The sequence below is a fragment of the Salminus brasiliensis genome, chromosome 6, assembly GCF_030463535.1.
Source record: "Salminus brasiliensis chromosome 6, fSalBra1.hap2, whole genome shotgun sequence".
In the NCBI taxonomy this organism is placed as follows: domain Eukaryota; kingdom Metazoa; phylum Chordata; class Actinopteri; order Characiformes; family Bryconidae; genus Salminus; species Salminus brasiliensis.
Genome location: NC_132883.1, coordinates 8776431 through 8788573, shown reverse-complemented (window position 1 = coordinate 8788573; position 12143 = coordinate 8776431). Strand labels below are relative to the sequence as shown.

The window sequence follows — 12143 nt, the reverse complement described above, 5'->3', positions numbered from 1 at the left end:
AACTGAATTATCATTAATCATATACATTTAGTATGTTTTGAATAGACTGTAGTAATTAAAGGTTTGAGAGATTGTGAACTGAAGGATCTTGAGAGAATTTGAGCTCAGACTGAGTGCCTCCAGTATGTTTTTTTCTATTCATGGATAAGACAAAATACATCAGCACTCTAAGGCTGTTGGCTTGAAGTCATCATCTAAAGATTAAATAGTCAAGCTTACTTTGGTCTCAGTTTATACACAAGAAGGGAGGCTTTAGGACAAGCCTTGACACCCTGGGGCACGTTAATGTGGTGGGTTTCATAGAAATGTATATTCTGACTGTGCAATAACAGAGGTAATAAACATAGATAATCTGAGATAAAGAGAGATAAACAGAAAGGAACACTAAGATCTTACTGAGAGTAAATGAGAGGTTTTAAGTGCTATTAATTTCATTAATATTTTAATCACTGAGTTTTTTTTAAAGCCATGAGCTAATTGTGGATGATTTTTAATTGTTCATTTTTCACCACAAAGCCTATTTTAATGCTTATTTAATGTTATTTTTGAACTGATTTCTGTGCTTATTCTCAGTATAAAATATCAAACAAATGATATTTATCTTTACATAAAGCTATACAGCGGACAAAAATAGAACATTGATAAGCATTAAAGAGATGGTGCTTGTTAACTGGAAAACACTCTGGGATTTCAGGAACTCAAAGGCAACACAAACTCTTATAACACCTATAAAAAGAGTCCTTACAAAAACAGTCGTCATTAGCTCAAGGCCCTGTCCTATTACTCACACCTGCACCCTTGCACCCCTATTTGCACAGACTGCAAGGCTGTATGGTGTCCTTCTTCTCAAAATTTCATCAACAAAGGTGTTTACGAGTGCCCCTATGATGACTTGATGCGCCTCTCTCGTACATACACATCCGATCACACATTTATGAAGGCAAATTACCCATGTTTCACTATGATCCAGTGATGTTCCTTGCATAAACCAGTATAAACATTTTAAAAAAGGACACTCATTCTTCTTCTTCTACTTCTTCTACTACTTCTTATTATTTTTATTATTATTGTTATTAATGTTATTAATGTTATTAATGTTATTATTCCACCGGTTTTTGTCCACAATTCTCAGCAATATCAACATTGTTCCAACTATGACATGTCTGTCCTGAACTGGAATTGGGTGCTTTTATACAGCTTTTGCATCCGGTACAATAATATTCAGACAGGAAGTATCCAAACTAAACTATTGTGGGCAAAACACTCTTATAGAAATGCACTGAAACCTCTAAACCTTTAACCACAAATTCTAACAACTGAAAACAAAATAGAGTTGTTCCATGTATTGTATTAATGTGGCAAATATTTAATGAAAAACATGAAAACACATCTCCAAAATAGGGACTTCACTGGAGAAGGCAAAAATGGTCTTAACTTTAAAAGGACATCAATGTAAAATAAGAGTTTATTCCAAGTAATTTCTGAATTAAGTAAAAGTATTTTACTGTCCAGCAGATTGAATGGTAGAGCTAGCTGACATAACACCTGGACTGTTGATGAAAGTGAAGAAACAGAAATTTGTCAAACACCACTACATTTTACCAGTACATTTTGTCATTCAGTCATTACAAATGTGTTTGTATTAATGTGGCAATGGTGCATATTTGTTCAAATGTTTGATTAAACATTTCATTACAAAGATTATCAACCTGAGCTGAAGGAGTTATTTTTCTTTCTAGCAGAGGAAGTGTTGGATCTGGATGACAGTGCTTGGAAGCACTTATTAACTCCCATTCACATGACTTGCTCTCACTACAGTTTTTCGTTGTTATACTTCCCACTTTGCTTCGCTTTTGTGGTGCTATTCACTATGTTTGTGTTTTTCTTGAGAAGTATGGGTTCCTCTTTTAAGTCTTGGTTCCTCCCCAAGCTTATTTTCATTGAGAAGGGACACAGAGCAGATCACTGAAGCTGTCTGTCAAAAAAGGAAAGAAAAAAATAATTTGAACTTTTTGAACCAACCATTTTTGTGCTGAGGTTTTGTGTCTCATGGTTCTATTCTCCACAACATCTTCACTGTAACTGAGAAAAATTCTTAAACCACTGGAGGTCCATCACAGATCCAGCATCTCCTTGTACAACATTTTAAACTACGGCGGAGGAGAAACAGAGAACTGTGACTGAAATTGAAAGCAGATTCTCGTCTTTGTACTTTTAGCAGAAACAAACCTTCTGATCTGAAATGCTGCACGATGCCTGAGCTGAGATTACTTACCTGTTTTTTCTAGCAGCATGTCCACCATCAGTGAAGGGTAGGTGCATTTCTTTAACATTACTTCTTTAATTTGAGGGAAATTGAGGTATGAGTAAAAACATTTGGTATGAGACATTTCTAAGGCAACATTTGGAAAGAAAAAGATACACTACTCACAAGAGTAACTGAAAATTCCATGCACTAAAAGAAAGATAATTAGAGTAAAATGGCATTTTTCAGTGGCAAAAACAGAATATGTCAAAGTGGAATGTGTGTATCAATGCTGCCTTTAAGTCTTTCTCAGTTCAGATGACTTGTAGAATATACAGCGAAGTCTCAAGTGTTTTATTTATTTATTTATTACTGCATTTAATAAAAGGTAAAATATGGATTTAAGCAGACCTTAGAGTTATGTAACAATTGCAGGCCCTTTTCCTAATCTTGTTTTTTGTGTTTTGTGTTGTCATAATTATGTTTGAACTGATTTCTGTGATTATTCTCAGTACAAAATAACATACACATGCATATATCTTTACATAAAGTTATATATAGAAAATATAGGACATTATATATAGGATATATATATATATATATATATAGAGAGAGAGAGAGAAAATATAGGACGTTGATAAGCATTAAGGAGATGCTGCTTGTTAACTAGAAAACACTCCGGGATTCGCCTCTCTCGTACATACACATCCAATCACACATTTATGAAGTGTAATCGCATCTAATCCTGATCCACTCCCATAACACTTAAAGCAAATTATTTGTAAAAGTGAATCAAAGTAATCAAAGTAATCAAATCAAAATATTGTATCCATTCTAAAATAGTTATCCTTTGTTTTAGCTTCTTGTCCAAGAAACAGAAGAAGAAAATACCAAGCTAGGACTTTGAGCATGTGTGGAGAGCCAGATGAGCTGTATGAGTCTTCTGAGACTGAGACTGAAATCCCAACAAAAAGCCTTCTGTGAAAGGCTGAAAACAAGCAGTGAGACACGCAGGTGTTGGGAAGAAATCTTTATTTTGCCTTTGTTTATTGGAAGAAAACAAATACTAGAGCACTTTAAGTATGAATCACACTGTAGAGAATTTAGTTATTGCTGCTGTTTTCATCTTGGAATTTGAACTGTGCTTTTGTGTCTGTACCTGGCCTAAGTACGAGATAGATGGAAAATGTTGCCCCATGTGTGCAGCTGGTAAGTCAGAAGTTTATACTTCCTTTTGATTTTATACAGTACTGTTTAGAAAATTCATTTTTACTATATTTATAGTAGAATCAGATTAAATATTGGAATATAGTAAAATATTACTATCATTCTCTCAGATGATTTTTTTTGTTTTAGGAAACTGTTACAGTGTGTGATCATGGTAAGCTGCTTCTGAGGTCTGCAGCAAGACTCTATTAGGGGTAGAACTTTCTGAAAAGCAGTGTTTAAAATACACAGCGTTCTTAGTAGTGATTTTATTACAGATGAACAGTGTTTTGTGTTTTTCACAGGGAACGGTTTAAGAGAAAACTCCACCTGCACTCGATCATCAGACTGTGTGAGCCACTAGAGAGATATTACTGTACTAAGGAAAACAGAGGCAGGTGTATACTTGCTCGGAAACACACTCATTGTAGATCTGGACAATACATGAAGGAAAGAGGTTAGTGGAAACTTTGTTCTTCTCTTTCTAAAGCATGGAAGACTTGCTTAATTCACTGTGACGGAGCACAGCTTGTATGTTTGCAGGGACACCAGTTAAAGATACTGAATGTGCAGATTGTGCAGATGGTAGCTTCTCAAATGGCTCTCTTCAAATTTGTCAACCACATTCAAAGTAAGACTTCACTTGTCAAGTGTTTATTTAACAATTCTGATTAGTGAATGAGTATTTTAAAATAAATGATTTCTGAAATTATAAATCTAAACCTAAACACAGGTGCTGTACAAAAGATGTCAGTGGTCACATCACACTGTTGTGTAATTTTCTACAACAAGACTAAGAAACAGATCAAGAAACACCACTTCTAATTTCCGTGATATAACATCAGGAATCAGAACTGATAGTAAAAAAGATTACGAACACACTAAGAGAATGAACTGAAAAGAGAGATTTGAGAAAAAAGATGTTCAGTAAAGTGAAGACTTCTATAACAGCTGCAGGCTCTTCACTTACTCTCTCTACACTCCCATAACACTTCAGGCGAATTACATGTAAATGTAATTCAAAGTAATCAAATACACTAAATAAAGGTGCTCCAAAGGGTTCTTCGAATGATGCTATTGAAGAACCATTTTTGGTTTCATAAAAACATATTTGTAATACAGTCCTTGATGCTGTCCTGTGGCACGCAGAGCCTAATTCAAGGCTTCCATTCCATCAGTATATATATAACAGATTTCTTCTGTGTCATCACTCAGAGAACCCTTTGACTTAATCTTTAAGAGTGTACATGACTTCTTATATTATATCTATCATTGGATCAATCAAAAATACATAAGCTATGGAAACTATACAGTATGGACAAAAGTATATGGACACCTGCTCATTTATTGTTTATTCATTGAGTTTATCAATCAAGAGTTTATCTTGGTTTTGTTGGAGTAGCTTTCTCTACTGTCCAGGGAAGGCCTTCTACTAGCTTTTGGAGCTCTGCTGTAAAAATTTGATTGAAAAAAATATTTTTAAAAAAGAAAAACAGTGGTGCTGATATAATGTATAATTCTTTGGATTCACTTCTAGCCCAGGATGTGCACTCTGGAAAGCCTGCTCATGAAAAATGGCAAAGATCAATAGTGGAGACTTCTTGTGGCCCTAAGCTGCACGAACCGGAAAGTTCTTAAAATTGTAGAGAAAAGAGGTGCAAGGCACTCCCATAACACTTCAGACAAAATACATGTGAATGTAATTCAAAGTAATCAAATACACCAAATAAATGTGCTACAAAGGGTTCTTCAAATGATGCTATTGAAGAACCATTTTGGGTTTCATAAAAACATATTTGTAATACAGACATGTGGGTGTGAAGACCCTTGGAAAGACTTAAAGAACCTTCGTTTGGTGTAAAGGTTCTTTACAAATCTCTTTTATAAATATGGTTCTCTAGGAAACCAAAATTCAGAGGGTTCTCTGAGTGTCATCATGTTGTGCCTTAATCTTTAAGATTGTACATGACTTCTTATTATATTAAAATCAGAGATCTATCATTGGATTAATCAAAAATACATAAGCTATGCAAACTATATGGTATGGACAAAAGTATTGGGATGCCTGCTCATTCATTGTTTCCTCTAAAATCAAGAATATAAAAAAGAGTGTATCCTACTTTTGTTGGAGTAAATGCATAGGTGAGATGCTGAACTATAGAAAAAAGGTGATAGCCAAATAACAGCAAAGTCTGTATCAGATGTCAGACAGCAGGTAATGTGTCATGTTACTGTTTACTTTATGAGCCAAGTAATAAGTATTTCAGTCAAGCCAAGTAATATTTTTTTAAGTTTAGCTCATTTAGAGAGAACTACTTCCAACTTACATTAAAGAATCCTTACCTGTTGTTAATTTCATGTTTGTGGTTATTAGTAATTTTAGTAATTTATGTTAAATGTTCGGTTTGTGGTTTAAAGTTTCTATGTGCAACATGACTATTAACTGCTTATGGTCATGGATTTATTGTTTGGGTTAAGGTTCAGAGTTTTGTTTCAGTAATAAAACACCATTTGTGTCTTTCTTTTATTATAACTATTTCTTTGATTATAACAACAATAATAGCAAATAATGTCTTATTTATTTAGATCCAATTCAATCATTTTGAGTATTTTATATTTAATTTGTAAAGAGTAAAGCAATAATTGCATACAGAGAAATGGGTGTAAATGCCTTTATCAACTTGATGTTGACTGGAATTGGTGTTTAAGATAATTATGTATTATAAAATGTAGCATTTGAAAATTCTTGGATGTGCTTGTGTTTTTGAATAGATTTTTTTTTTAGCATCCATCAAGGAAGGTAGCAATTTAGTGTTGTTGTAACAATGTCAATTCATTAATTCTCTTAAATTTGAAAGCTAATTAATTATTAACTTCAGCAAAATATGAACATCCAGCTGAGTTTTTATGAACATTCTGATGAGCACAGAGTTGAACTAGTGGACACAGCGAACTTGCCTTAGTGTGTAGTCTAGACAGTCTTTAAGCGCCACCTGTTGGATTCGAACCCACAACACCTGTAACTTCTGCAGTCATCAGAATGCAGAATGTCCTGCTTTTGTTGGGGTAGCTCTCTACTGTCCAGGGAAGGCATTATACTAGATTTTGGAGCATTGCTGTGAGCACTGGATTGCATTCAGCGATTCAGAAATGTAAGGCTTGAAACTCACAATAGTAGACAAAACAAAAAAGACTTGGTAAAAGGCAACACAAACTCAGACACTTAAAAAAAAAAAGAGTCCATATGAGTCCACGCATAATCCTCAGCTCAGGCTGGTGAGTGCATACAGGTGATGAGCTGAGCTTAGCAGAAACACATGGTCCATACTTGCTGAGGCTAAGAGGAGTAGCCATTTTTACACCATTTCTCAGAAGACTTCTTAAGAGAACAAATACAAAAATTTGGTTGAATTCCTTTCACTCTAACCAGTTTATGCAGTTATTATTTATATTTATATGGTGCAGTAGCTGGAATTACCAAACATTGTACCAGTCAGACCAAAAGGAATACTTATCCAGCCCAGAGACTGTGTACAATCTTTTTTTTAAAACGCAAGACATAAAAAATTGATATTTTTCTAAACAATAAATATAAAAAACTTACCTGTTTGCGGGACAGCCTCGTGTTTCTTTCTGAGAAATAGGAGAACTGCTGATGCTATAGCCACAAGAATTATAATGACAACTATAATTCCAACAATTGCACCAGCTTCTTTACCAGCCTCTAAACCAGCCTCTAGGGCAGCTGAACTTTTATTTCCACACTCAGCATCAGAAAATAGTGTTCCAGGCTTTACTTCAGAACGTCCCAGATCTTCACACCTGTTAGAGTAAAAAAAAAACAACAGCAAATGATGAAGTATGCCTTTTTTACACTAGCTGACCAGAGGCATTAGGAGATTATCTAGATCAGGCTGAGGAATTACTGTTACTCAGCACTTATGTTCAGCAGAGTTTGGTGATTAATGAGCAAGCGTAGACAGACTGTTAGGGCAGGAAATCACTACACTGAGCTGCACTTTAGTAAACTTGGTTATCATTGTGTTTATTGCACATTTAATTTGCAAGCGTCACAGGTATATTCCATTATGCACACATTTGTCAGCTGCATATACAGTGGGGAAAAAAAGTATTTAGTCAGTCACCAATTGTGCAAGTTCTCCCACTTAAAAAGATGAGAGAGGCCTGTAATTGACATCATAGACCTCAACTATGAGAGAAAATCAGAAAAAAAATTCTGAAAATCACATTGTCTGATTTTTAAAGAATTTATTTGCAAACAATGGTGGAAAATAAATATTTGGTCAATAACAAAAGTTCATCTCAATACTTTGTTATATATCCTTTGTTGGCAATGACAGAGGTCAAACGTTTTCTGTAAGTCTTCACAAGGTTGGCACACACCGTTGCTGGTATGTTGGCCCATTCCTCCATGCAGATCTCCTCTAGAGCAGTGATGTTTTGGGGCTGTTAGCGGGCAACACAGACTTTCAACTCCCTCCAAAGGTTTTCTATGGGGTTGAGATCTGGAGACTGGCTAGGCCACTCCAGGACCTTGAAATGCTTCTTACGATGCCACTCCTTTGTTGCCCTTGGGAACATGTTGAAAGACCCAGCCATGTTTCATCTTTAATGCCCTTGCTGATGGAAGGAGGTTTGCACTCAAAATCTCACAATACATGGCCCCATTCATTCTAGCCTTTGTAACGTTGGTCCCAGCTTTCTGCAGGTCATTCACTAGGTCCCCCCATGTGGTTCTGGGATTTTTGCTCACTGTTCTTGTGATCATTTTGAACCCACGGGCTGAGATCTTGCGTGGAGCCCCTGATCGAGGGATCTGATTATTGCTACCACAGTAGATTTCTTCACACCAAGCTGCTTGCCTATTGCAGATTCAGTCTTCCCAGCCTGGTGCAGGTCTACAATTTTGTTTCTGGTCTTCACCATAGTTTGGAGTGTGACTGTTGGAGGTTGTGGGCAGGTGTCTTTTATACTGTTAACGAGTTCAAACAGGTGCCATTAATACAGGTAATGAGTGGAGGACAGAGAAGCCTCTTAAAGAAGAAGTTACAGGTCTGTGACAGCCAGAAATTGTTTGTAGGTGACCAAATACTTATTTTCCACCATTGTTTGCAAATAAATTCTTTAAAAATCAGACAATGTGATTTTCAGAATTTTTTTTCTCATTTGTCTCTCATAGTTGAGGTCTACCTATGATGTTAATTACAGGCCTCTCTCATTTTTTTAAGTGGGAGAACTTGCACAATTGGTGACTGACTAAATACTTTTTTCCCCACTGTATATGCACCATATAATCTGTAAATATGCATCTTAAATTCATTCATTTATTATTATTCCCAAATTGTATTCGTACTTGACATTATTCACAGCATCCATAACAATTTTTGGGGAAACTCTTCATAATCCCAATTAACTGATTAATCATCACTCATCACTCAATGATACACTCAAGTGTGCACTTACATTGAATGTGGTTGACAAACAGAGCCATTTGAGTAGGTACCATCTACACATTCACCACACTCAGTATCTGTAACTGCTGTCCCTGAAAAGATACAAGCTCTGCTCCATTACAGTGAATTAAGCAGAATTAAGTGCAACCCAGTCGTTTATATAAAATGACTGGTGCAAAAGCTCTTAGTACATTCACATATTCAGTTTATAACACAGATTACACTAACCTATTTGCTTTATGTATTTTCCAGGGTCACATGTACGGTGTTTCTGAGCATGTATACAGCTGCCTCTGTTATTTTCAGTACAGAAATGTCCTTCTAGTGGCTCACACTCTGCATCTGATGTGTGTGTGCAGGCAATATTTACTTGTAGCCCCTTACCTGTAAAAAAAAACCGTGATATCTAGAAGTCGTAATTGTAAAGAACAGACTTGAGATCATACAGTGCATGTACACATAAAACTCTTAACTTACCATGATCACAAACTTTACAGCGAAAGCATTCTTTAAGGCCGTTAGGAGCATCAAGGAAAGTTGAACCAATACATGGAGTACATGTAGTGCTGAAAAATTCAGTGCAGTCCCTGTAAACCCGATTTCCTACAATGGAACAAGCTAAAGTTACACTCTACCTTTTTAAGTTTCAATGAATCTAAATAAAATATTTTATTAAAAGTAATTTTTGGAGCATTCCTAATAATAGCTCAAATACAAAGAAAAAAAACAACTGCCAGATGTAACTTATGTAAAAAAATTCAAATTGGAGATGCAAGTTGTTGTTTTTTTTGCATGAAACAGACTATATACCTACCTATATATATGGATGTTATATATAAATATAATAAAAAAAAAATTATATATAAATAGAAGAAAGTAATATAAATTCCTTCTCTCATTGTAGCAAATGGGAATAATTGTATGAATCCTTATTTACCTAAATCTGATTTCATGTCAGACAGTGAGAAAAAAATCCAAAAGTGTCTTTTTTATAGTGTGTTATATGTAAACTTTTGGTTTCAACTGTATATGTATATTCATTCGAGTGTTTATATTAGTATGTCAGCTTTGCTTTTGTGAGTACAGGTTTAAACATTGGTTTTTAACATGTACTCTTGTTATACTACCACTTCTTGTTTTAAATCTCATATGAATCATCATATGACTTACCAGGCGTGCACATTTTACAGCAGTCTCCATCTATCTTGTATTCAGAATGATCACATTCAGAAAAACAGAGTTTAAAGTTTACGGAGGAAAAAAACAAAATAAGACAAACAATATTCAAGCCACAAATCATCATGTGCTGTTGCAGAGTCTTCCAAAAATAAAACCAGAAACGAGCATTCACATTCCGCTGAAGGCAGTTTTGATAGTGTGTATTTCAATCCCAAATATCCATTAGATTTTAATCTTGGGAGATCTGCTGATTCAGCTAATCATCTTCTATACACATCCGGAAGTTCCTAGTAGGTGTTCTGTTCCATAAAAACACAGAAGAAGAACAACCATTTTAGAAAGTTATAAATAAAACAATCAGGTCACTGATCTGATATCAAATAATAGAAAAATGCATTTACAGTTAAAACCAAGATTCTCTATGTAACTCACCACTGAGCCAAATGCTAAATGTAAAGAAATGCTTAGCAATCCTTAGATATTTTACTTGGAAAACCAATATTCAGAATAATATGTTAGTACCCACATTAATAGATCTATCATTTGAGCAACATATAGCTTCAGATAATCATTTGAGAGGCATAAAAAGCTAATGTTAGTAGGATAGACTTTCTACATCTTAGGAATATTGGCAAACTAAGAAATTCCTTTTCTCTTCAGGATGCAGAAAAGCTAGTACACGCTTTTATTACCTCAAGGCTATATTACTGTAATGCACTTTTGTCAGGTTGTTCCAGCAGTTACCTCAATAAATGTCAGCTAGTTCAATACACTGCAGCCAGGGTTCTTACTAAAGCTAAAAAGATTGACCATATCAGTCCAGTTCTATCAGCACTTCATTGGATCCCAGTTAAATTCCATATTGACTACAACATTCTTCTATTAACATACAAAGGCTCCTGAGTACCTGCGAGATCCTATTACATATTATGAGGCCATCAAGATTACTTAGATCTCAGGGTGCTGGCTTCTTAGCAGTTCCCAAAATTCAGAAAACCTCAGCAGGGGGAAGAGCCTTTTCTTATGAAGTCCTAATTCTGGAATAACCTTCCAGATAATGTTCAGAACTCAGACACAGTCTCAAGATTTACATTTAGGCTGAGAACTCATCTGTTTAGTTTAGCTTCTAATGTTTCCCCTTAGATAAAGGTTGTAGGTCCAGGGGTCCGCGGACACAGGGAATTGTAGTACACTGAGATGCTGGAGCTGTCGTCTCGCTGCTTACATGCAATCACTCAGGTTTGTGGACGGTGGAGCAGATGGACGCTAGCGTTGCAGGGTGCTCCTGTGTCTGTGTTACCTTCTGGCTCTCTCTTTTTAACTAGACTGTGTAGACTGTCTCTCTTTTTAACTAGTCTCTTTACTTTCTCAGAGTAAATGGTCACCCAGCCCGACCTGCTGGAAGACTGCTTGCTGAGGTCTACCTGCATCAGACCAGCTGCCACCTACCAGTCTGACCAGCAGGCCCGTCCATCCCACCTCTAACTATGCCAGACTAGCTGCATGCTCTTACACCCTACAAGCTGCTTTGTGACAACAATTGTTGTAAAAAGCGCTATACAAATAAATTTGACCTGACTTTATATTAATATGTAAAAGTAATAGACTAAATATTGTTATCAGCTCCTTAAAGGCTGTACTAATGTGAAAACAGGAAATCAAAGTCTCATTACATTCATTAAAAGTGAATAAAGTGACTAAATACTCAACACATACATCTTTTTTCAGGCACAAGTTCAGTGTGTTGAATTAAACTATTGATCTTCAGCAAAGTAATCAATTTCAGATTCTCATTTTTATCAATTTGTGATAAAAATATATTTTCATTTTAAGCAATGATGGTTTCATGTATTTTTAATATTCAGTTAATTGTATCCATTGCCATTTTTGCAAGTGCTGAATTACGCAGGTTACATTACACACTGTAAAATGTTTACATGTTATAGCATTTACACTGCTACCCCATGTGCCCCAAATATGAGGTTTGAGTGATTGGATTTGTATCTGGGTTAAATGAGTATTATCTTATCCAGATATAA

General features: G+C 35.4%; 1 protein-coding gene and 1 long non-coding RNA gene across 4 annotated transcripts; one reads left to right on the top strand and one right to left on the bottom strand.

The window, feature by feature from the left end:
• Positions 1–1947: 1947 nt before the first annotated feature.
• Positions 1948–11954, top strand: LOC140557260 (uncharacterized). 3 transcript variants are annotated; one of them, XR_011979809.1, is made up of 6 exons: positions 1948–2312; positions 3105–3259; positions 3415–3454; positions 3602–3626; positions 3757–3908; positions 11477–11954. It is a non-coding gene; the product is annotated as an uncharacterized lncRNA (long non-coding RNA). The 3 variants fall into 3 exon arrangements; XR_011979808.1 differs by adding an exon at positions 3995–4082 and having other exon boundaries at positions 3105–3454; XR_011979807.1 differs by having other exon boundaries at positions 3105–3454.
• On the bottom strand, positions 6715–10265 carry LOC140556702 (tumor necrosis factor receptor superfamily member 5-like). Its single transcript, XM_072680745.1, has 6 exons — positions 10096–10265; positions 9403–9528; positions 9154–9309; positions 8936–9017; positions 7056–7273; positions 6715–6788 (listed from the first exon to the last, which is right to left on the bottom strand). The coding sequence occupies exons 1-6, from the start codon at positions 10226–10228 to the stop codon at positions 6715–6717; spliced, it is 789 nt and encodes a 262-aa protein (XP_072536846.1). The 5' UTR covers positions 10229–10265.
• Positions 11955–12143: the final 189 nt, after the last annotated feature.